The 24,937-nt window shown below is 34.2% G+C and overlaps 1 protein-coding gene across 1 annotated transcript in view; it reads left to right on the top strand.

The window, feature by feature from the left end:
• SGCZ (sarcoglycan zeta) overlaps positions 1-24,937 on the top strand; it is a 396,272-nt gene that overhangs the window by 200,509 nt on the left and 170,826 nt on the right. Inside the window, 1 exon segment of the mRNA XM_088056576.1 lies at positions 16,292-16,486. Within this exon segment, the coding sequence (XP_087912702.1) occupies positions 16,292-16,486 (195 nt within the window).

Here is a 24,937-nt window from a genome sequence, read left to right as displayed (position 1 = left end):
ACTTTGCTTCTTTAAAGAAGTAGTTTAATGAAAGAAAGCTGTTCCAGATATTCCAAAATGACTTTCAAAATATGTGGCAGTCTCTTTCGCTGAGCTTCATAAGGATGATTGTGGTGCTGTTGGGGGGTTTACCCAAAGAACAAAACTATGTCAATAGATTTCTCCTTTGAAATAAGGAGCAGGGGCTATTATTGCAACAGCACATATAGAATTAATGTCAAATTCCCTTTTTTTCTTCACTCCCCTCCTCCACCTTTGACGGTATTTCAGACAGTATAAAACACTCTTGTTTCCTTTTCAGCAAGGTGTTATCAAAAATCTCTGTAGATTAGAATACTGCATAAACAAAAGTTGGTTTAATGAATTGCTTTTTAAAAACTTGTCCACTGGTATTCAAGCTTTTAACCATTTTTTCTACAATGGATTTGTGGTGTATCTTTTAATATTGATGAGTACATAATTTAAAGTGAACATGATCATGATGCTATTGTGCTTTTTAAAAAATTAGTTTCTTTATATTAAGGATTATTCTTACATAATGTGCATTTTGGAAACAGATCAAGTAATAATGGAATCAATTTTGTCTTAGTAGGGATTTTAACAGGTTTTAGCTCTATATAGGGAGGTAAATATATTCTCTGGTGAGTGCATTCCTATATAACAAGAGAAACAAATAGTTTTACTTAATTAACTCATATTTGTTCCTTAAACACTTTTTTGTTGTTTATTTTTTTTTTTTTGAGTAAATGGGATTTATTAAAGCATGAGCACACACTTTGGAGAGGCCTGGTCAATAAATTTGGAAGTGAATTTTCATGCAAAACAGTGATGCTGGGTAAGGCTGCAGATGGAGATCAGATTTTCATTTCCAGACCATTTTAGACTATATTCATGGCTGGCAGACCTTATTAGGGTTAGACATATCCTAAATCAAATCTGACAACTAATTAATTACTTTTGGGCACATTGTTGTCTCCTATTCTTCTCTTTGCCTCCTAGTTTTCACTGTGTCCTTGTTTTTCTGAAAGTAAGTGGAAATTCTTGTCCAAATTACAAGTGATCAGAACAATTATATGAAGAGGAATTGGAGTGGGCATGATGTGTTTAGGACCTTAAGGATCTTTCTGTCCTCCTGCTAGAAATATGTACTGACACTGATCCTGGGCTTGTCCAGCTAAATTATTTCTAATTATTCCTGGATCAGCAGGAAACTTTTAGTTTTACCTGGCAGTGTTTGCACCAGTCTTGGACAGTGCAGAGAATTACAGCTTTTATCAGTGTATGCTATGCTTTCAGGTAATGCATTTAGAAACTGTAAAAATTTATTTTAAGGTCATATGTATTAAAAAGGCAAAGCTAAATACTTCTTGCAACACTGTGATATTTTAAGGTGCTACAATAATGATTGTATAAAATATTGATAATTTGTCTACTTTTCAAATGGCAACAACTCATTAGCTCTAAGCTCAGAAAAAATGCCTAAAGGAACAGTTTTTGAAAAGTGTAGGATGGTGATTTATCCACAGCTACATTACTGTAGCCATGATTTTGAGATACTTATGTTAATTTGGAATCCATATGACAAGAAAAATCCACAGACTTTAAGCTAATTAACTTCAGAAATTTTGATTTGAATGCACTTTTTGTTTAAACCAGCTGATCACATATGAAATCTGACTTTTATACTTACTAAAACTGTGATAATAGTTTTAACAGCTCCCTTGTGAATACATCTATTCATATTATTATCCTTCTGAATCATAAACATGCAAAATCTATATTTTTTAGTGAAATACTGCTGTTAGAGGCTCCTGAATGTATACCATATTTGTGCTTTCCAAATGTGCATACCAACAGGTATATAAAAGTACATACTACTGAAATGTGTTGGCACATGGGGGAAAAAAAAAGCAGGAACACCCACAGCACGCAAATAGGTCAAAAAGCAATTGTCAGAGCATTATAAGTACACCATGAAGAGAATGATGCCAGAACACTCTTGAATATTGATTTCAAATTCAGGTGTCTCTTCATAGTCTGCTGCTCTTGCACAGAAAGAGCTTTCTTCTTTTCTTAGTTACAGTGTTTCCTATTTGTTGTAAATTAAGTTCCTTGGTTTGCTGCTATTACGCTTTTTTTTTTTTTTTGCCTCTTTTTCTTTTTGTTCAGTGTTATAACTTGTAGCATGTTTAACTCGTTTGATGCACAATAACTGAAATACTGCTGAATTGTGTTTTACATTGTGGAGTGTAGATAATACATTGTTGAGGGCTCTCCTATGTGTGATGCTTCAGGTAGAATTAGGCAGTTTGGGAGAAACCAATTATGGTTTCTCTCTTTTCTACTTAGAAATATTACTTTTTTCTTTCTCTCTTTGGATTGGCAGGGACCACATAAATGCCATACAAGGATTGTATTCATAGTGATGTCTGATCATGTAATTTCATTCTCCTAATTGCTCTTCATGTCACTGAACTTGTAACTTGAATAACTAAGTGAAGTATGCCATTTGTGTAGGACTTCACAGTGGCTTGTTGCTTTCAGTATTAGCTGAGTTTGTGTGCATATTTTAGGATATATCCTCAATACCCATTGGCATCTACACTTCCCCCCGCCACCGCTAGTTTTGAAATAACTTTTAGAAAAATGACAAGACATAAAGATCTTTGTTCAAATGAAATAATGATATAGTGCCAAGTCCTGATTCTTCTGTTTATTCCAAATCATCATGAGCTGTAGATGTTTTTGATACCTTTCAGTTCTTTTCTATTGCAAGATTCTATTACCAGTCTTGTAAAAGTAATGGGATAAATTATTGAAATGAATAGCACAGTGAATAATGTTGCAGCAGGAAATCTTTCCCAATATATATAAAGCAACTCAAAATATATTTTTGTAGATAAATTTTTACATCCGGAAGAATCTGTCTCACTATGAAAAGAGTAGAAGAACAATTCACACTCAAAAAAGGGAAATTCTCAGATAAAAATTTTGTCTTTACACAGAACTGAGTCTATAATAATCAGTATGCTGATACACCTAACCTAGAAATCTATACTGCAATGTTAAATTCATTCCCTCTCCAGGACAGAGGCCCCAATTTTAGCTGTATATGTGCCAGATCGCCTTGAAAACATTTTCTGTGGATCTCATGAGATGATGTCCCAGAAACTTGACTTTTAAGACAAGAATGACTCACTCCTTATGGGCTGAATGGATAAGACACAAAGTAGAGATAGAAGTTACTTCCTAACCAATTTTGTCAGTGCTTCAGAAATAGTATTTCAGTAGTATTTTCTAATAAGGTAAAGTAGAACTGTATTTCATTTTCTTTTGGAAATAGGTGCTTCATAATCCAAGCTATTCATAATTAAAGGATGCAATAAATGTCTCCTTTAAGCACAAAGCTTTTAAACTTTTTCTTCTTTTAAATTTTTATCCATATTAATTCAGAGCAGTTAGTCTTACTCAGGAAAAATGCTACTCACCATTAAACAGATATAAGCTTAAATTACAGTACTTCCTGTTCTCCTACACTAAGTATGATGCATGACACCTCTGTCATGGTTTAACCCCAGCCAGCAACTAAGCCAACCCATCCTCTTGCTCACTCTTCTGTGCCCTGGAAGGGGGTGAGAATCAGGGGGTAAAAGGAATAAAAACATGTTGGTTCAGATAAAGACAGTTTGATAGATAAAGCAAAAGCTGCAGAAACAAACAAATAAAGGAATTCATTCACTGGCTTCCCCCATGGGCAGGCAGGTGTTCAGCCATGTCCACAAGAGCAGAGCCCCATGTAACGGTGAGTTGGAAAGACAATTGCCGTAACTCTGAACATCTCTCCTCTTCCTTCTTTTCCCTGCCTAATACTGACATGATGCCACATGGTCTGGAGTATCCCTTGGGTCACTTGGGGTCTGTCCCCCCTCCTTCCAGTGCCTTTTGCACCCCCATTCTCCTTGCTGGTGGGGTGGTATGAAAAGCAGAAAAGGCTTTGGCTCTGTGCAAGTGCTGCTCAGCAATGAAAGAAACATCCCTTTATTATCAACACATGTTTTGGCACAAATCTGAAACATACTCCCATACAACCTAAGAATGAAGAGCCAGCTGAAAGATATTTGTATTCACTAGGTGAAATATCTTTCTGTATGGGGGGCTCAGGGGAATACAGCTGTTTCCATTTTTTTGGTCTGCCTGAAATTTAAAAGCCTGTAAGATAAAATGAGATGTTTTGTACATAAACAAGAAGATCAATCTACACTCTCTAAGGGAAACTTATTATGAATGATAGTGGTTACTGTGATTTTTTTTGTTTGCTACATTGATTTATCCATTATAAATGCTTGATTTCAATCTAGATGTATCAAAATGGGACTAGCATAACATAGCATGCATAGATTTTACTTAATTTAGAAGATCATAACATCACTCAAATTTTGGGTTCAAAATTTTAATGATTACAAAAGCCATGCCTATTGTTCTAAAACAAAGTAATTCTATCCTTGAAGTAAAAAAAAATAAACAGAAATTGCACCTTTAGATAATATAGACATATTAATTGCATTTTAGGACTTATATGTCCAACGATGGTATGATTGCCAACTCTTTTCTAGTAGTTTTGATTAAGTAAAGAAAATTTCTTACCCAATCATAGAATCCCAAAGATGTGGCCATTTCCAACCTAGTTGTACACATAATTTCTCACATTTACAGTACAGTATTGCCTTTCTTATAATGAATGTCATTGTAAGCTCAGGGAAAAACAGTATTTTGGTTATGACATTTCTCTTTGTCCTATGTATGTTTGTAGCGTTTATTGTAAGTGCTTTCTTGTGTTTTCCCAAGATGGCCTAGTGAAAACAAAAGGAAGGTACTGACAGTGATGAATGTGTACTTGGTGCACAAATGTGGAAGTGGGCACATTTTGCTCCCAAGCTTGTCTGGTTACAGGGGTTGAGGCTCCAGAGGGGGAGAAGCCTACACTATTTTGACAAAGCTCAAAGCAAGCTTTACATGTATTGGGAACGTTTGATGAGGTATCATGCTTCATTAGACAGCCTTACAAGTAGTTGAACAATGCCTTGCTTCTCTGGTAGCAGTTTCTAGTGAAGAGCATGTAAGGAGAAGGAAGTCCTTCTAGGGAATTTAAAAAGAGAGTAGGGCAATTGCTAGAACCACTAGCTAGAATCTGTGAGCATGAGTGGTTGAGTCTCAATACTCATTTTAAAAAGCCAGAGATTAGTATTTTTTTGTCTGCCCAGTAGTTTTTTCCTCTTTATTATTCTCTGTGAAGTACTAGAAATGCAGTGTTTGAAGTTCTGTCTTCCTTGAGGTGTAGAAATAGTGTTACTGCCCTCCTTTGCACTATGATACTTCTGACTATGAGTTCTGAAAATGGTCCCTGTTCTTGTCTGAGCTAGACACTTTTGGCTTTACTTACCTTTTTTCCCTGTCCATCACCAGCCTCATGTTTCATTGTTCCTTTGAAGATTCCTAAATTATTTTTCCCACTTAACAACAGACTTTTTATTCTCAGTCTTTTTCTGAGAATCAGCTTGCATATTTGGAAATAAAAAATTGCTACATGACTATTTTAGTATTCATAATACCAGGAAATTTAAAATTCTGTGAATACCATTTCTTAATCTTCAGTGGTGTTTTTGTGAATAAACACTGCTGTATAGCAATTCTCCAAAGTTTTTAATGAAAATACTGAACAAAAAGAGGCTCATAATTACTGCAGTCAATCAGATAATACATTAATCAGTTCAGAAAATTATCACTATATGATATGATAGCTAATCCACTGAAAATTCGTTTTGCAAAATGTCTAGGCGCACTAGTACAAATTTTTTATGAAATTTTATTTTCCATTTTGCATTTCATTACAAAATAATTATTCTTTGAGACGGAGTTGAAACAGATATGCGAAGTTTTACATTTAACCTCTTTTTCCTCTGATAATAAATACTTTGTGAAAGGATCCTGATTTGTTGACCAACTTCTACTAAACAATACCCCCTAAATTAATGAAGTATTTAGTTGCTACTTATTTTCATAAGCCTACTTGGTCATCAAAAGCTCAGTGTATATGATAGCTAATTCCCAATATTTCTTCTGCTTGATTTGTGTTTCCTCTATTTCAGTTGACTAAGGAAGATGATTCAAGAAAATAATTATGTGCCTTTATTATTTTCAATGCACTAATTATGTTGCAAGGAATGGAAAGCTTTGAAACCCTAAAAAAACCAGGTTCCCTGTTGCTTAGCAGATTGTGGGGAGATTAATAAGGAATGGTAGGAATGGGTAGTCTTAGGGCAATGATGAGGTCATTTTCTCTAACGGAATGTCTTTATAGCTTTATACCTCATTAACAGGCTGAAGCTAGTGAGGAATTAGTTTTCCACAGAGATGGAGTTCAGCTCTAGAATCTTAAATCAAAGTCCTAAGTCCATTGACATCTGAAAGCTGAAAGTCTGCAAAAGCTGCATCATGAGAAGTTTGCATAAAGAAGAAAAAAATGTACCAAGATAAAGGATATGTCCACCAAAAATGACTGTTGCTGAAGAAAAATGCATCGATGCATGAGGAATTTTCTATAAGTGTTAGAAACTATTTTCAGGGTTTAATGCCATCTATCAGTAGGTTGGTTGATCAGAAATATGAAATCTAAGGATTCTTTGTCAAAAAGATTCCTTATAAGAGATAAAAATGATCAATTTCAGTATGCTGATTTGGGTTTTTACAAACTCTAACTTTAGATGGGATCTAGCCTGAACACTTCTGATCAGAAGGTTTGATTCATTGATCCAAAAATGAGTGGGTCAAGTGGGAGATTCTGGTTCCGCCATACTTCCTGCAACTTGTCTCTGTCACAAAGTTTATCATACATGTTGAGATCCTGGTGAGAGTGGTTAAGAATGACTTAATTACAGGTGATTACTATTGCAGTAGCCAAATTAGTGCTGAAGAATAACAAACATGGACTATTAATCTGACAGATTTTTATCTAAAAGGAAACTCTGGACACTCTTATTTGTTTATAAGACAAGTGTGATAGGGTGGTAAAAGCTAAAAAATGTATTGAAATAATATTTTCCCCATTTTTGTGTTGCTGAGGATTTTTGCTGACTCTGGAAATTTCATTAATTTACTGGATTCTTCTCAGTAAGAGTTGCTTCTTGCTTTTTGACGGTCACAGTTTCTAGGATATGCAAAGGTGTTTTCTGCTGATGCAGTAGCTGCCTTCCCAAAATACCCAGAGAATTAGCTTACTTTTGCCAATTTAAAGAGTGAATGCTTGGCATCTTTCCCAGGTCTTTGTTTACTGCAAAATTTGTTGTTTCTTGAGCCACTGCTATGTCCCTTTTACTGGGTGTTTTGATGTTTTTCCTATTTTCTTTACACATATTTTTTTACAACTATACTGATTGTATCATGTCAGTCTTTCTCACAGCTCATTTATTAGTGTTTCCCCCCTATCCACAGATGTCTAACTAATTATAAATTCCATTCTGAATCACTTGTGGGGTTAAAATGGACTTCTGGAAGACATCTGCTCATTTTTCTGTATTTTTATAGCTGTCTTCACACTAGCATCTTCAAAGATTGTTTTTCCAGTCTTTTTTTTTTTTTTTTTTCTTCCAGATAATTTGTCTGTGTCTCTTTCCTGTACTTGATCTCCCTTGAATATCCTGTTCCCAAGAATTAGACTGAGTAACGATTTTTGAGTAAGAGTCTCCAACAAATCAAGTGTTTGATATTTGTCAGTTTTCCATTTTGCTGACCACAGCTTCTTGCAGGGACAGGCAGCTGCACGCTGTCTATTGATAAAGCTGGCTCAGTAGAGTTCCAGTGAAGAGCAGCTATTTTTTTCTTCCGTTCTTCCAACTGTGCTTATGTGTATCTTAGAAGATAAAATGGCATTGGCACTGGCTCCTCCCTCCTTCAGTCTTAGTATGAAAAGAAGGCTTCATTTGTTCAATTCCAATCAGTCATCTCTTCATCAAGCTATATTTTCTTTTTTCTTTTCACAGAGAGAGAGAGCGCACATTTTCTGTAGGGTGAGTCTCATTTCATTTTCATTAATCATTTGAGGAAAGTCAGGAAAAACCTCTGCCTGCATTAGACTATTAAAGGATTAATCCCAGTTCCTGCCAGTAAAGAATTGAAGGTAGTTGAATGTAGTAAAAATGAGATACAGATGACCACCTCAATCTCTATAGATGATTTCCCACAATCCCTGAAAGGACTGGATATTTTTTCCTGGAAGTTATTTGAGTTCACTTCTTTTGTTTAACCCATGATGTGGTAGCATCCTATTACTTTCTTAAAGAAAAAAAAAAAAAAAGGAAAAAGCAATCTCAGTACTGCCTACTTAGCTAGTGAATATGGAAGAAATGTATGATTGAATCGTTACATATTAAATGTCTTCTTTATTTGTAAGTACTTGAAACCCCTCTTGAGTAAGGAAACAACCCTTGTGTGGTTGAGCTTCCTTCCTCAGTGCTTTGTATCATGCTAAATCTGAACAAGTTGACTCTTCATCAATGAATGTACTCCTGCATGCATTTTCTGGAAGAAACAAATGCAAACAAAAGTTAGAATGGAGAAAGTGAAAATGGGGAAATTATTCTAATAATAAAGTCTGTGATTCCATTTTTGATGAAAAATATTGCCAGGGTGGAGTTTAGGAGTTTAGATCTCCTTTTCATAATTAACATTACACCTTTAACACTGTTAGCCATATTTCAAATAGGTTTGGAAAATATTATTAAAATCTTTTTCATCTAGGGATCTTAAGTGATTTGGGGGCTTGCAACCAGAACTGCTATGTTTCTTTCCAAAATATCAACATCTGAAAAGAAACTCAAAATTCTTTTGCAATTTAAAACACAGAACTAAAATGTTTAGTTATTGAATATAGTTTTAAAAGTGCAGTGAGCAATAATTTCAAATTTAATGTAATAAAAAAAGAAGTTATTGCTCCACTGATGTACTTTTAATGCTGCGTTTAGATCATTGATGAAGATGATTCTGAAAGTTCCTTTCATTTGAAAGTTTTACAAATTGCACTCCATGTTCAGAATCTCTTGGTACTGGATTCTTTTTTGGTGAGATGTCCTTGGTCATGTGGGTGCTAGAAAGATGGATAGTCTTTTTTTTATGGTATGGATGCCATGAGCCTGGTTTATAAGGAGGCAGCCACAGAAACAAGCCATCATGGTGAAACCACATTTATAAATTATTAAGCTGCTGATCAGGGTTGCTATGGATGCTGAATGCGAGAAAGCAGGCAGGGAACAGTGTCTGTGTGAAACCAAGTCACATAACTTTCTCAGACTGGCCTGAGAAGTGTGGCATGAGAAATCATAAGGAGGAATCTAAACAGTCCTTAGAGAAGGAAAACAACCTCTGTAGGTATTGTTTTGATCCTTGTTGTTTTCTCGCAGGGAAAGGTCAAGGGATGGTGCTCCCAACTGTCTGATGATGGTGATGTCTTAGTTTAATAACCAATGAGAGTTTTACCTCTTGGACCTTCTTGGGACTGTCTATGAAAGAAGATCTGGAATAATAAAACTTGCTCTCTTGTGCAGCCCAAGCCAGGGAGTCTGTGTCGTGCTTCCGCCGTTCCTATTACAGTGCGACGGGTTGCATCCATTAGTAACAAGGAAGGTGAAGAAGCTAATTAAAGGGAGGAAATGCTGAAGACAAAAAGGGAAACAAATTAGAGTCTCAGTCCTATATATAATACAAAATTGAAAACATGTAAACTTAAGAAATGGAGGTGTACTTTCATCTTACATTCCTCGTCTCTGCACAAGCTACTTAGGTGTTCTCCGTAGTTTTATGGTATCATCTGAAATACATGGTAATGACTTAAATCTGTATTTTGAGGGTATTTTAAGTATTATTCTTTTATACTGGAGCAGGAACACATATTGGTAGGTGCTATAAAATTAAATATTGCTGTATTTGTATCTATCTATCTGTCTGTCTATCTATCTAACATACATATATGTATTTTTAAACCTTATTCTGAGAATGGGATCTATTGTCTTCCATTAAGATGAATTCAGCTCTTTTCTGCCTGTACTCTTATCAGGCAGACACGTGGAAATAGCTTATAGTTTTAGAGCTTTGGATAGTAGTAAGATTTGAACCATGCTTGTGTTTCTGTAACACCAATACTTTAGTTTGTATATTGATATAATTATGATTACTTAACAATATGATTGTGATTAAAAAGTATCCTGAAGGGATGGAGAATCTGTTATTATTGAATATGTGGACATTAAATTCACATTAAGGTAAAATGGATGAAAAAAAGAAACAGTGTAGCTGTGCCTGTGTACATTCCTGAGGAAGTTCAACAAATACAAATAAAACCCAAAATGTCTTTTGGGTTTAAAAAGACACAATCTTTGGTTAAAAAGACACTATCAGTGTCTTTTTAAGAAATACTCCTGTTTGTCGTATCATAGCACTTACTCAGGGCAGCTTTTTCTGAACTCTGATGTCTGGTCCATGTTGTTTTTCATATGAATTAACAGAGTTATATGTTTTAGGCCAGAAGAGCCAAGTATGTGGATTCAGATCTACAAGTATTGCTTTTCTAGCCATATGATAGAGTTGTACTATACATATATGCAAATAAAAGGAATAGTATTTAAAAGCTTATTTTCCATCTTCGCAGAAATTCAGGTTTTCATTCATATTTCCTATCTTTCCTCTTCTTTCATTGTGGACATGATTACCCTACACATGAAATTTAGACATGAAACTACTATTTTCCTGTCTATTTCCTTAGACAGGAAAATACCTTCTTTAAATGAACTATTTAAAGAAGGTTTTTCCTCATAAAGTGTTCATTCCACCTGCTACTTCCAATCCAGCTGAGTTTGATGAATTTTCCACTCTTAAAACATCTTTCCTGATTCTTGATTACACTTTTGCCACCATCTACTGAAACTGCTGTAACTAAATTTATCATTCACAGTGGAAAATTACTGCCAGTTTTTGTGAAGCAACTGAAATGAAATATTGGTCCTACCATCTTCCATTGATGTGGTTGCCAATTTTTTTCCTGATGAAGTATCCTTAGGAAAGACATTATTCATCTTATCTTCTCAGTGGCCTTAAGAGAAGAAGCTGAGCATATGTAAAGTGCTGGTCCTAGCGTAGTGAATAGCGTAGTGAATATACTATTCCTTACTGTGATGTGTAGAGCAACAGGGATTGAGGGCCCTCCAGGTGTTTTAAACTGAGATCCGGTGGTTTGTTGTAGTTTCCCTGACTTTGTTGCTATTTGAATAGTCTTTTAGAATTTATTCAGTAAGACAAAATTTATCTCTGTGCCCAGCAGAAGGAATATTTGAGATAAAGTCCATACACCTATCAAAACTGGTAGGGCAGGATGCTGCTATATCTTCTAGCAATCTGTTTGTCTCCTTAAGCATATGCTTTTCTCTAAGACAACTCAGCTATATGGAATCCTGTGTTGCTGTTATTAGACTTGTGTTCTCACCTAGTTTGATTAAGGTTATCCTTAATAGTCAGTGTAGCTAGATAGAACACCTAAAAAAGTTATTCTCAAACACCACATGCAAAGTTAGATGACTATAAAACAAAATAAAGTGAAAAAATGAGTAAGTTTTTGGAACCAAAGCTTCTTTTAAAAATACACTGAAAGTGTACTCATATGTTGCAGTTGGGTTTTGAAAATGTATCTTAGAAAGGCATATTTTTGAGAAACATCAAGCCTGAGCTGGATTTGAATCCATCTTCCTCTAAAATTTAGTACAGCACATTATTATTATTTAGAAATATTTCAAGTCACAGAACAGTGGGAAAAATATGATTCTATTCATTATACAGTTACTTATTCTTTTAACATGCTGTGAACTTCATTGTGCAGAGAACATTACAATTAAATATATTGATCAGAACAGACATAAATGCTCACGCTAAGTAATAATGGTAATACTATCAGGTCACTGATATTCATTTTTGTGAAGTGATAATTTTATTGGAGAACAATATTCGAGATGTAAACATTTATTGTGCTTTTATAGACAATTGTTTCATTAAGTGTTTAGTGAGCATTGGCATCACAGGGAGAAAATTGTGTACCTCAGCTGCTGTCCTGCCTGTGGCTGTAATGAAGTCTCTGTAGTAATCTAGTTGTATTGAATTAGGAAAAAATTAAATTCTAATTGTCAACATAAAGCCCAGCATACTGACTTAAGCCTTGTTGACATTGATGACAAAATGGTACTTTGTGGCCAAGGAAAAATAACAGATTCTTCTGCATTATTAAACTTCAAATCACATAAATTATGTAATCAACTGACTTTTTGTACACCTTGGTAATGAAGTTATTTGCGTATATATTTTTCCTTAGATTTTCAAGGGTGCAAAGGGATTTCCAGATGTCTTCATCAGAAAATTTTGAAGTGTTGTGTACAAGTCTACCTTCACTTCTGAAAGTTACAAGAAGAAAAATCTTGAAATTCCTCTGATTTGACACCTACATGACAAAAGTAGTGTATAATACAATTTTTTTTTTATTTTATTATGAGGCAGAGTTTGTTTATTCTCCATCCTTGGGGTTGGATCAGATCAGCTCTTCAAACTCCATTCTGTGATTCCATGGCATATCCTAGTAGAGGTCTCAGAAGAACCACACTCTCCAAATGCTTCTGAGCTGCTGAAGCAGATTTAGTATTGATCCAAATTATATTAAAGAGAAAAATAAGTCAAATCCAACAAATACAAAATTGCTAATCAGAGCAATAAGGATTTTTGCTCTTTTGCATGTAATGTACAGTAGAGTCATGAGGCTTTTATTGTATCTGGCCAACAATTTGTGGCCCAATGACTGTAGTAGGGTCAGTTCCTGACACTGTTTTGGCTGCCTTTGAAAGTCTTGAATGGGTAGTACCATAAGGAGAAGATTTATCAGGTGTCAGGTGTAGCCCATATAAAAATGATTTCAGAGTAAGCTGCTCTCTCCATCCAAAATTTAATTTTCTTAAAATGTATCTCTACTACCTTGTCAATCTACTCATAGTTGATAGAATCATAACCAAAGCAAGATAATACAATATCATTCTGTATATACTGGAAGTATTCTAGATTACCAAACACTTGCAGAAGAAAAGGAACAATTCATCTGCTTCAACACATACTGGAAGTGACAGCAAGAGCTTTGTTTATTTTAAGTGTTTATTTAAAGCATTATAAATGCTTTCCCAAAAAATTAATCCTTTTATGCATCAGGCTTTTTCAAAAGATACAACCCACTTGCTTTCCATCTTAATTTTTTTTATAATGAGCTTCTTGATTTCATCCAAAGTCTTGATTTTGGAGCCATGGCTGGGATGAGAAAAATAAGCATTTGTGTATTTGCTACACAAGACGTGTTATGGTTCTTACAGCACTTGCTGCCCTGTGTGATACATTTTTCACTATGTATGGTAAACTTTCATCTAAAGTCTATAAAGAAAACAGTAACATTATTTTCTGCTGTAAGCTTAATGCCGCCTACTGCGTGAGGGGAAGCAAAATGAATGACCTGCTGTGGTGTCATAAAAAAAGAGCTCTCCACAGCATTACCTTCTGGCCAAGAGGCTGTGTTACTTTCAGGATGAGAGGGGAGAGCTAGCTGGTTCAGGTAAATCATCTGGATGATATTTTGTGCTATGGGTAGTCATGACCAGATTGCTTTTTTGGAGTTTTTTTTCCTCTGAATGGTGGTATGAGAAATAGTTCTTCTTCCATATCTGAAGCTCTGTAGCTCATCCATTTCCAATATGTTCCTTACCAACCAAAAATGATTATTGGGTTTAGTTGCTGTCATACTGTGAATTTATATTTAAAAGGACCTTTATGCTTTTCATTCTTTCTGTGAACTAAGGAAATAATGAACAGAGAATCAATCAGTAATTAAAATGTCTAGGAGTAGTGTAATGTTCCAGGTGACAGTTTCAGCAGGAGGTGTGGGCTCCCTTCCATGGGTTCACAGGTCCAGACAGGCTCCTGCTTCAGCGAGGGCTCTCCATGGGGTTACAAACTCTGCCACCTCAGGCTATTCCAGCATGGAATTCCACGGGCTGTGGTGTGGATGCCTCCTCCCCCGTGGGCCACCATGAGCTGTTGGGGGAAGACTTGCTTCACTGAGCCTCACAGAGCTGAGCAGTATACAGAGGGAACTGAGTGATGCCTGGCTGTGGTGATGGAATAAAATGTGATTGTATTTAATGGTCACATTAAATGTAATTAAATTAATTAAATACAATTAAATTAATTGTATTTAATGTAATAAAGGGTCTATTCTATGGGATATATTCACAGTTTAGGACCAGTGCTACTTCTGACATTGTCATGGTCTGAAAGTTGACTTTTCAACTATTTTTAATGAAAATTATTTATTTCTTCATAGGTAATATGTAAAGTTAAATCACAAGAAAATGGAAATCGTGTAAAATTAACCAGTTAATTTAAATCTCAAAATTTAATCATACATTGCATTTTCATCACAATGGCTGGCTAAACAAATGTGTAGAAACTCATTATAATGAGAAAGTCGATTAACCTATTTGTGTACTCACTTTCTGGATTTATAAGGTATTTTCACACAATTTTATGGAAACTGCCAGGGTGTGATAAGAAGATGATGCAAGGTCTTAAAACTTGGCCATACTTTGTTTTGAGAGGATTGAAAAATGTAACTGAGGAAAATTTTGCTTGTAAAATTTAATACATAAATAAACTGCTAAACATTTAATTGAAATTGAGAGCAAAGAGAAGAAATCATGATTGAAGAAAATAAAAATGACAAAATCCTTGTTAGCTAACTTATTTAAAATCTTCTCATTAAATTCTTTATTTCTGTTTTGACTTGTTTCAGTAATATATATATATATATACTGTCACAATATGGATATATGTTCTATGACTTATGTCTCTAATTATTCACTGTGAGTTAATTTATTCCATTAATATCTCGTTCTCTTGAATAATGGTAAAACCTAAAGAGTGCTGATTTGGATAAATATCTAGCAGCACAGATAATCACATCAACATTTTGAGCTTCACATTTTTAAAATCTTATGAAATCAACATTTCTTTGATTCTTCAAATGAATGTAATCTGCTTTTTATTTCTCATTGAATCAACTGGCTCATTTTTGTGCATTTTTGCTGTCTTTTTAGTCAAAAGAAAGTCAGCTTTGAAATGCAAAATTGATTGTTTTATCTGGTTTATAAGTTTGTTGAGTTTGTGTGTGTTTGTTTTGTATTTTTGTGGGGTTTTTTTTGTTTTCTTTTTTCTCCTGAGCACAAAACCTATTAAAACAACATTTCTAATGGGCATATTGCAGAAAGAACTCTTACATAAACAGAATGAGATTGCTTTAATTTAATTTTTAAGTCACAGAGAAAATTTAATACCTTCCAGTCCAAAGGCAATGTGACAGCTGAATATGAATATAAATATCTGTAAAAGAAAGTTAAGGAGGAAAAAAAATTAAACTGTTTCTTATTAAATGGCATAAATACTTTTGTTCTAAAGAAGTATTAATAATAAGTTCTTTAAGCAGTTTGCAAGCAGTTACTGCTTGCTTGTGTGTAAGAATTTAAACTAGTTCAGAAATTCAGCAGATTATAGTTGTATCCATCTCTTAAAGGGAAAAATGTTTTGGTTTTGTTTTCTTTTGTAAAATAAGGAGGCATGTATAGGAGCATAAATTATTAATTTAATTTTTTTAATATAATAAAAGTGTGGAAACTTCATTTATGAAAGATGTATTTTCAAAAGGTGAGATTTTTCTTCTATTTGTATGAGAGAGTGTACTGGCGTGTACTGGCTACAAGCTATATGGAGAAAATTACCTCAGTACAAAAGAAAAGGTACATTGCTCTCTTTCTCCAGAACCAAATTTTACTGAATGATCATGAGATCAAAGGACATTAAAACAATATTCAGAATTAGAGTGTACGATAAACACACAAATTACTTTTATATTTTAATAGTTTCTTGCTGATAAATTTGAAATTCAAGTCCAATTCTAAATAGAAACCAACATTTACTTTAAATTCATGAAATCCATCAAATTCCTACTAGATGCCTAGCAAAAATAACAATGATGTGGTTAATGCTAGATGAATATATCTCTTCTGTGCCCATAGAAACTGATTTTCTATACATTCTGAGATAATTTTCATGTAATACTATGTGTGAACAACAGACCTCTCATTCATTTACTTATACTTACATCTTTCTTTTACAGATGACACGAGAGCAATATATATTAGCAACACAACAGAACAGCCTTCCAAGGACCGAACATCCTCAGTTTTACCCAGTAGGGATTTATGGATGGCGAAAGAGGTGCTTATACTTCTTTGTCCTTCTGCTGTTGGTTACCATGATTGTTAATTTAGCAATGACAATATGGATTTTGAAGGTTATGAATTTCACAGTGGTAAGTATTACAGCAACTTTATATACCTCATTTCTTCAAGTACTAACTTCCAGTTTCTTTTTCCTTTGCCATGTTATATAGAGATCTTATAATTTTGGAGGAAAAATTGTATGTACTTCTTTGAATGTTAGTTCAGATATTTATACTTTCTATATATATTCTGCGCTGAGTGGACTGGTGCCCTGCCTATTCTGATGTTTTTGGTTAATCATAACTTCTGAAATTATATCTGGATCTTGGATTTTTTTGTTTGTTTGTTTGCCCAAATCAAAAGTGTCATGATGACTGCCCCAAGCATCTTTTGTTTTCTTGTCATTACTAAATAATAAGCAAGAGCAGTTTACTATATCTGTTCTGTATAGTATCTCTCTTAGGAGGGAACTGGGTTGGTCACATCAATGTATCATTCCTTTTAGAGTGTTTTTTTTTTGTTTTTTGTTTTTTTGTGGTTGTTTGGGTTTGTTTTTTGGTTTTTTGGGTTTGTTTGTTTGTTTGTTTGTTTGTGGTTTTTTTTGTTCTTTGTATTTTTTTAAGGTTTACTGGCAATTTGGACTGTGTTTCACCTAGAAGTTAGAGTGGCTATTTTGGTGTTGATGAGGGATAATGTGAGTCTAAAAGACACATACTTTAATGTGTCAGTCTCTGGCTAGAATATTTAATATCAGCAAAGTGTTTCAGCTGTACACTTGAAAGAACATCTGTGTTCAATGGAAACTGTGTTAGGAGTTGTGTGCTAGCTGGCAGCAGAGTAGTGATTTCTTGTATATCAAAAGAAAGGCAGAACTCTACACAGTTTAAAATAGCAGTATTTCTGCTAGGATCAGTGCAGTCTTCGTCCCTGGATTTTAACCTTCACAATCCATATTTTGATGTAGTTAGTTATAACTTTCCAATTCCTATTTCACAGCCCGTTTCTCTTCTCTGTTAGTTTATTGGAAATAAAAGAATAGCCAGAAAAACCAGCATAAAACCTGTGTCTAAAATTGTTCTCTATCTGTTGACGATCTGTAATGCATTGGGTTATCTGAAACTGGTGTCTGGTGAGACATATTGTGCAAATACATATATTCTTCTGAGTTTTCCTCTAGTGGATGAGCATGTTGAATTCATATTTTGACAACTGTATGACTTTAATATTCATGTACAGAAAAGTTTGTGTGACTCTTTTGGGGGCTTGCCTTTTTTTGGAGGGGTCTTTATTTTAATTTTTCTTTTGTTCTGTTTTTTTTCTTATTTTTAGTGCAATGTATTTTCAAAATAAGACACGTAGGATATTTTTGCTTGTTAGAATAATTATTCATTTATACTGGAAAAATATTTAGGCATAACTTTTTTGAACAATTTTAAAATATGTTTAAAAGGCACAGAATTTTTCTCTGTGCAGAAGATTGCATTCCAATAGAATATTTGAAAGTATTGTTTCCATATCTAGGGATTGTTTGACCTTCCACACTACAAGATATTATAACACTATCCAAACACTATCCAGTTTATATCTTTCCAAATTTGATCATGCAATTTTTAAAAACAAAACAAAATGACAAATTTTGAAATATTTTTCTTTCCAGCATGTCAAAATTTGTTGGAAATTTCAAGATTTATGATGAATTACTGAATCAGTGCAGGCTTCTTGTGCAGAAAATAAACAGATTATTGCAGCTCTTGTAATAAAACACCTTTTCCTTGATCATATTCAAATACATTTTTTAAATTATGTACTGAAGAATGAGTTTAGTTTTGCAGACTCGTGGAATGGTATAGGTAGTCTCCTACTTTGATTAGTTAGTATTCACATTGGAATCTCTGTATGCTAGAAGATTGCTAGAAAATTTTCACATTAAAAGCTGAGTAACATCTTTATACTCTTGTCCTTGCATGCATGTTTGAGCAAAAGTGGGAAATTTGTATTAAATCTGAAAGGGTCGCATTCTTAGGGGAAGGTGTTTGAGTAAAATAATTTAGTTTAGGAACTTAAAGTTCTTGTATTTGAAAAGGCAATGGCTTTGAAATACATATATATATTTATTCTATGTGCATATATATGTACAGATAGGTGTAAACTAAGAAATATTGTTTGTATGACTGGAGAGTGATATAAAGCCAGAAGTGCAGCTAGAAACCTCAAGAGTGTTTTCTCAAAAGAGGAATATAGCCACGATAAAAATAATTGCTGAAATTTGACTGCTTTGACATTTTGACATTATTTTAAGTTATTTCCTGTTTTAGCATAAGCCAGTGTGGAGCTTTCTATAAAGAAAATATTAATTGCAACATTTCAAGGGGTCATGAAGAGCCAGGTCATGGTTTGTCATTGCTGTCTGACAATTGCAACACTGTTAATTTGTATTGTCTGTCGACTTTCTATTTTTAACTGTAAAGCTACAGCCACTGACAATTTGGCATAAAAAAAGGCTTTCTGCGATTAAGTTTCTAGTTGGAAAAGTTTTCTGAATATACTGACCTTGCACATAAAAGTCACATTCTGAATCTGAGCTAGTTATCCCATGCTCTTTTTATACTCAGAGTGTAGAAATAAGGTCTTCTGTAAAGCATTCATCTCGTAGTAAGGTAGGCAACTGTCATGAATTTTTCTTAAGGACAGATGTTGAATATCTTATCAAAGAAGTAATTTTAAAAAAAAGTTTCTTTTCAATTATGTAAAAACATAGTACAGACAAGGTGTGCTACTCTCCTTTTATCAGATTATGTAATATGACTAGCAAAAATAGAGAAATGTTCAGGGATGTAATCTCTTCTTCCAGTGGTAAGAAGGTAAGAAACTGGAAAGGTAAATAGAAGTTACAATTTCCCTGATATATAATATATATCAGATGAGCAAACTAAAAGTAATTCATATTTGTGGAGCAGGAATATTAGATGGAAGACTCCTACACATAGTAATAATTTTTGAAAGATGTTTTCCCACTGGTAGCTTATAGAATAAGACTAATATATATTTAATATATAGTCGAGTTTTGTTACCTCCCTGTTCAATTATCTTTTTAGAAAGATGTGACTAAGGAGGCCAGTGGCATCTTGGCCTGTATCAAGAACAGTGTGGTCAGCAGGACTTGGGACATGATAATCCCTCTGTACTCGGTACTGGTGAGGTCACACCTCAAATACTGTGTTCGGTTTTGGGCCCCTCACTTCTAAATGGACATTAAAGGTCTGGAGAATGTCTGGAGACAGGCAACAGAGCTGGGAAATGGTCTAGAAAACATGTTTTATGAGGAATGGCTGAGGGAGCTGGAGCAGTTTAGCCTGGAGAAGAAGAGGCTCAGGGTGCCCCATTGCTCTCTACAACTGCCAGAAAGGAGGGTGTAGTGGGATGGGGCTTGTTTTCTTCTGCCATGTCTCAAATGAAAGGATGAGAAGAAACATCCTTAAGCTGTGCCAGGGGAGGTTCAGATTACATATTAGATTTTTTTTATTTTTTTTTTCCCCACTGGAAAATGTAGACATTGAAATAAGTTGCCCAGGCAAGGTGTGATGTCATTGTCTCCGGAAGTGTTCAAAGGGACCTGGGGATATGGTTTAGGGGTGGTCGTGGTGGTATTGGGGGGATGGTTGGACTGGATGATCTTGAAGGTCTGGTTTTCAAAGAAGACATGCAAAATATCATGGAAAAATCAAGCCAAGAACTAAAATCTGTAACTTTTGTCAGTATATAAAATAATAGTCTTAGGGGACTTGGGTTTCATGGAACACTTACAGTTTCCTTTCCTTGTACTAACCTTGGCATGGTTCACAGGCCACCCCATGGAAATGTCTGTCTTTCACTTTCCATCAGAATGTAATTATCTCTCACTTAGTCTATGTTTTACGAGTTTAATGAAGCTCAAAGCTGTTAGTCACTTTTTTCTCTCCATACAGTTACTATACTAGGGATTTCAGGAAGGATGGATGCTCAAGTCATGACTTGGTACCAGCGCCAAGGGGTAAAATATTAATGGTTTTGTATTTAGAACATCCTGGTTATAGATATATATAATATATGTGAATTTTAAAGGCTTGTGAAGAAAAAAATATTTTTCTTTAATGTGCCTGCATTCTTGTTGACTTGTTTTAACATGGACCACAGCATAAGTAATTAGCTGGTTGTTTTTTTTTTTTTAAGATCTAATTACTTCAGCATTATTCTCTGATAAAATTTTTGATTTTGTATCATTTTTAAGTTATTCTAACCTCAACAGAGCTATAATTTTATATAACTTATTCTTCATATAGCTGTAAATGGATAAAGCATATTGACACTTTGTCAGTCTGATTAATTACTTTGTAAAAGAGATTTACTGTATATTTTTGTTACTAACCAAATACCAGTGTAGCAATACATGGCTGAAAGTTTTCTGCACATATTTCAAATTAGCTTTATAAAAGGGAATTCAAAGCATTCCGCTTATTGTAGGGATGTGACATTGTGAAATAACATGGAACAATCAGCATAGAAGTGTAGATCTTGGTGGAGGTGGGATTTAATAAGATCTCTTTTATACATTTTCTAATATGTGCACAATTGGCATTGATATCAACACTTAACAGTTTTTCCTTTCTTTTTTTCCTGTTTTTTCTTTCCTTATTAAATGACATTGTTGTCTGGAGTTTACTAAAGCTGAAAAAAAATGGTAATATTGGAAAAAATGTTCACGTGAATGCCTTTAGTTCTTAGATTTCTTTTTGTGGCTGGTGGCAGCCACGTAGAACCAAGTTATTTTACTGGTTTTGGTTGTATATTTGGTTTTGTGTGTCTTCATATTCTGATTACCCCTAGGAATACATATATGAAAAGACATTTTGTGACCCCCTGTAAGAATGAAGCTACCTGCTTCAGATATTTTCTCTTGCTGTAGTTGCAGTTTTGAAGTCAGTTTTGACTGCTGTCATGACACAATGATGTCTGTATTGATCCATGTTAAACTCCTCTTGCCAGAACTACCATGGGAATTACTTTCAAGATCAGGAACCAGACAACTTATCATCTGGGTAGAGATGGTAAGTTATTTCTCCAGGGACTTTGAACAGTGCTTTAGCTTCAGATATAAGCAGAGTGTAAAGAGCAGTTTGAATTTCCTGGCTAGAATGTATGTGGTTCATGGCCCCAACTGACCACACTCTGCTTGCTGGCTGCCTAGTTCTGCATTCACCGTGTATGGACTGCAGGTAGTTTGTCTGCCTGAATATACACAAGCCAAGTAAACGTGGTTTCTTTCTTATATGACAGTATAAGATGATATATATAAGGCAGATTAATAAATAGATATAAGGCAGAAATATGCAAACATTAATTTCCCCCCATTTGCATCATTACAGATTATCCCTGTATTCTTTTACAAGTTTCAATTTTACAACTGGAAACTTTCAGATCTGCAAAAATCTGAATTATAATATTATTAAGATTACTTATAAAGACAAGTAAACAAGATATATTTTCCTGGGTTTTGGTTAATGTGCAAGAATGTGGAAATCTTTCAAATGTTTAACTCTCTGTGTTGGGACGCACGCATGCTTCTGATCTTTATATCCAATATGGAGACAGCACTCATAATTTCTTTAAAAGTACAATTTCTTCATTGAAGCTATAATTTGATGCCTAAAATGGTACAGAACTAAATCAGCTCCGTTCAATGCTTCTATCTAGATGAAGACCAAACTGTCTTGGCATACCGAAGAAAAACAAAATCAATTTGTGAAACTATACTGTAATAGTAATTACCCATTTCTCAGCAAGCATGACAGCAATATGAATAGTTATATTTCTAATATTCTTTGGCCACCCCTATGTCTTTACTTGATGGTCAAAACGATATTTGGTTATCTGTTCTGTTGTTTCTGCTGAGCTATGTGATGAAGATAGCGTTTTCACATAATAACTAATACAATTTCAAGTAGAACTAGGGCAAGGGTCTTCTCCATTTCATAAACAATCTTTGAGACATGTCCAATTTGTAGCAGGTTGGCATTTCAAAATTATGAAGTTTTGTAATTGTCCTTACCTCAAAAATAATTTTTTCATTTGGCAAACAGAAAACTACTTTCATTTGACAAAGGCAGCAATTTATTATTAGGTTTTGAATAAATATGAATAGCAGCAGTTGACATGTATTTCATAAATATGTTCTGTCACATCTGCAGGTTTAATTTACTTCAATGGCAATAATTTATTGCCAATAATTTTTTTGAAACTGTAAATTATATCATTATTAAAACTTTTTATCTATTAACTGGGTAGAAAAATATTTCTCTAGATCAGTCAGTATTTTAGCTTTCAAGAACATGATGTTCTGTTTTGGGATGAATGCAAGAAAGCTCTTGTTTTATTTTTGTTTGGTTTTTATAGTGACAAATTTCCAGTCCAGAGCAGGCAATATAATTAATTTTTAATGATTATGAGACTTAGTCAAGATAGGATAGACCAAGGTTCAGATTGTCTCCAATATAGATCATGTTCCAGATAACTGTTTTCCCCGTAGGTTATTAGTCCTTCTGATTTCTGATATTTCTTTTTAATAGATATGTGACATCTGTCTTATAGTTTCTTAATGTCAAACATTACATATCAACCTTGTAACACATTTTATTGAAAATTCCAGTGAAATGGCTGTATATTCCTCAGGAATATTTTCTGCACAGATTTGTAATTGTTTTTAAAATTTGACTTTTAAATGTTTTGAAAAAATGTTTAGAAAATCTTTGGCCAGCTAAAATGAGTATTACAAACCAGATGTCTGCACATGGACATGTATACATGTATGCACAAAGTCTTATTTATAAAACTGACTATGTTCCCCTATCCTTATGGTGCACTGGAAATCAGAAATTTCAGCTTCTTGAATGAATCTGTCAGCTCCATGAATAATTCAACAACTTACTGATAGAATGACAGCAAATTAATCTTGCTATGAGTTAATTTTGCTTGGACTTTTTTATCCCATTTTTTTAACATCCATTTAAAAGCACAACTTTAGAGGACTGGAGGCTATTTTGTACAACTCGTGTTCTCTTTCATTTTCAGTGCCGCAGGCAAGAGTGAGCTGATTTATTCTTACTCTCTTTTGAACATTTCACGTATTTGCTGTCCTGAGCACAATGAAAAACTCATTTTTAGTATTTCTAGTGCCATTCCTCTAAATCACTTTTTTATCTCATCTTGTATGTGTATCTCCTGTATTGCATACCTCTTTTCCTAGTCCTTGTAGGAAGGAAAAAAACCAGTATCTGTGCAAAAACAAGTAGGTTTACTTGACTGTAAGTAATTAATATAAAATCTGTTATGTCACAGTGGAAAGGTGACTAATATGACATGAAGTTTGTGATACATAAGGCAACAGCTTGCATGAACAGTCAAGCCACTGTTTAAGCATATTTTGTTAGGAATTTTATAGTACTAGGCATCTCATGGAAAGATATCTTTCTGTAAAAAGTAGGAAGGTTTTGTTTAAAACAATCCTATTTAATAGCACTTCTCAGCAAACATTAACTCCCTTGCTTAATGTGCAGGTTACATTATTGATCCTGTGTGGCTCAATGCAGATCTTAAATTATTTATTTTATTTCTGAGATTATATGTCTGTACATTTTGGGGTTTGTTTCTGACAAATGATCTGATAAATAAAGGATCAGATAAAATCAATTTCTCACTTTTATATTTGTTTGTTCATTCAGATTTAATGGCAGAGTACTAGTAGAGTTCCCAACAGAAAAAGGGAATAAATATGTTGCACTTTAGACAGTCTTGTAAAAATGTGATTTAATTAACTGTAGAAATACTTATTCTATTTACACAATTGCTTAAACTATTTCAACTTGACATTGCAGTGGCTTTGGAAATATGTACTGTATTACGTAGGTCTTGACTTCCTAGAGAAAACTGCCTATTAAAAATGTTTACTTTGTAGTCATGCATAGAGAACATGAAGAGACATTTGCCTTTCCATGGCCGCCTCTTGCTCATTTGTCTCATTGCTTTAGATTTGTTTCATTGGGTGTCAGGACCGACTTGCAATCAACTCAAGGCACACAGATATAACTTGTACCTGTATGCCATGTGAGCTGACCAGCATTTCAAAGGTAGCTTGCCCCGTGTTTCAAAGTGTGGATGGCTGCATCCTCTACCCTTCACTGGAGTGATTCTGACTGAGCGTTATACCATGACTGGTGCAACCTCTTATAAGGGCCATAACATTCAAAAAAAGACAGTGTGGCTATAGGATGTACAGGAAATTATCATGTGTTCAAGCTGAGTGAACAATGTTTACTAGACAGCTTATTAATCATTCACTGTGTAAATAGGCTGGAATGAGTATCTCAGAATTTATTTCAAATATTTGCTTTCATGAAAATGGAATTAACTTATTTTTATTAAAGGCTCTCTGTTTCCTTTCTGTGTGTATTCTAGCATGACATTAGTGTTTATAGAAAATGAGATTTTCAAAAGAATATTATATAAAT

The sequence above is a fragment of the Pseudopodoces humilis genome, chromosome 6 (assembly GCF_049639895.1).
Source record: "Pseudopodoces humilis isolate 2021_Gansu_Grassland_sample_001 chromosome 6, ASM4963989v1, whole genome shotgun sequence".
Lineage (NCBI taxonomy): Eukaryota > Metazoa > Chordata > Aves > Passeriformes > Paridae > Pseudopodoces > Pseudopodoces humilis.
The sequence above is the reverse complement of the archived record's forward strand: the minus strand, read 5'-3'. Positions and strand labels throughout refer to the sequence as shown.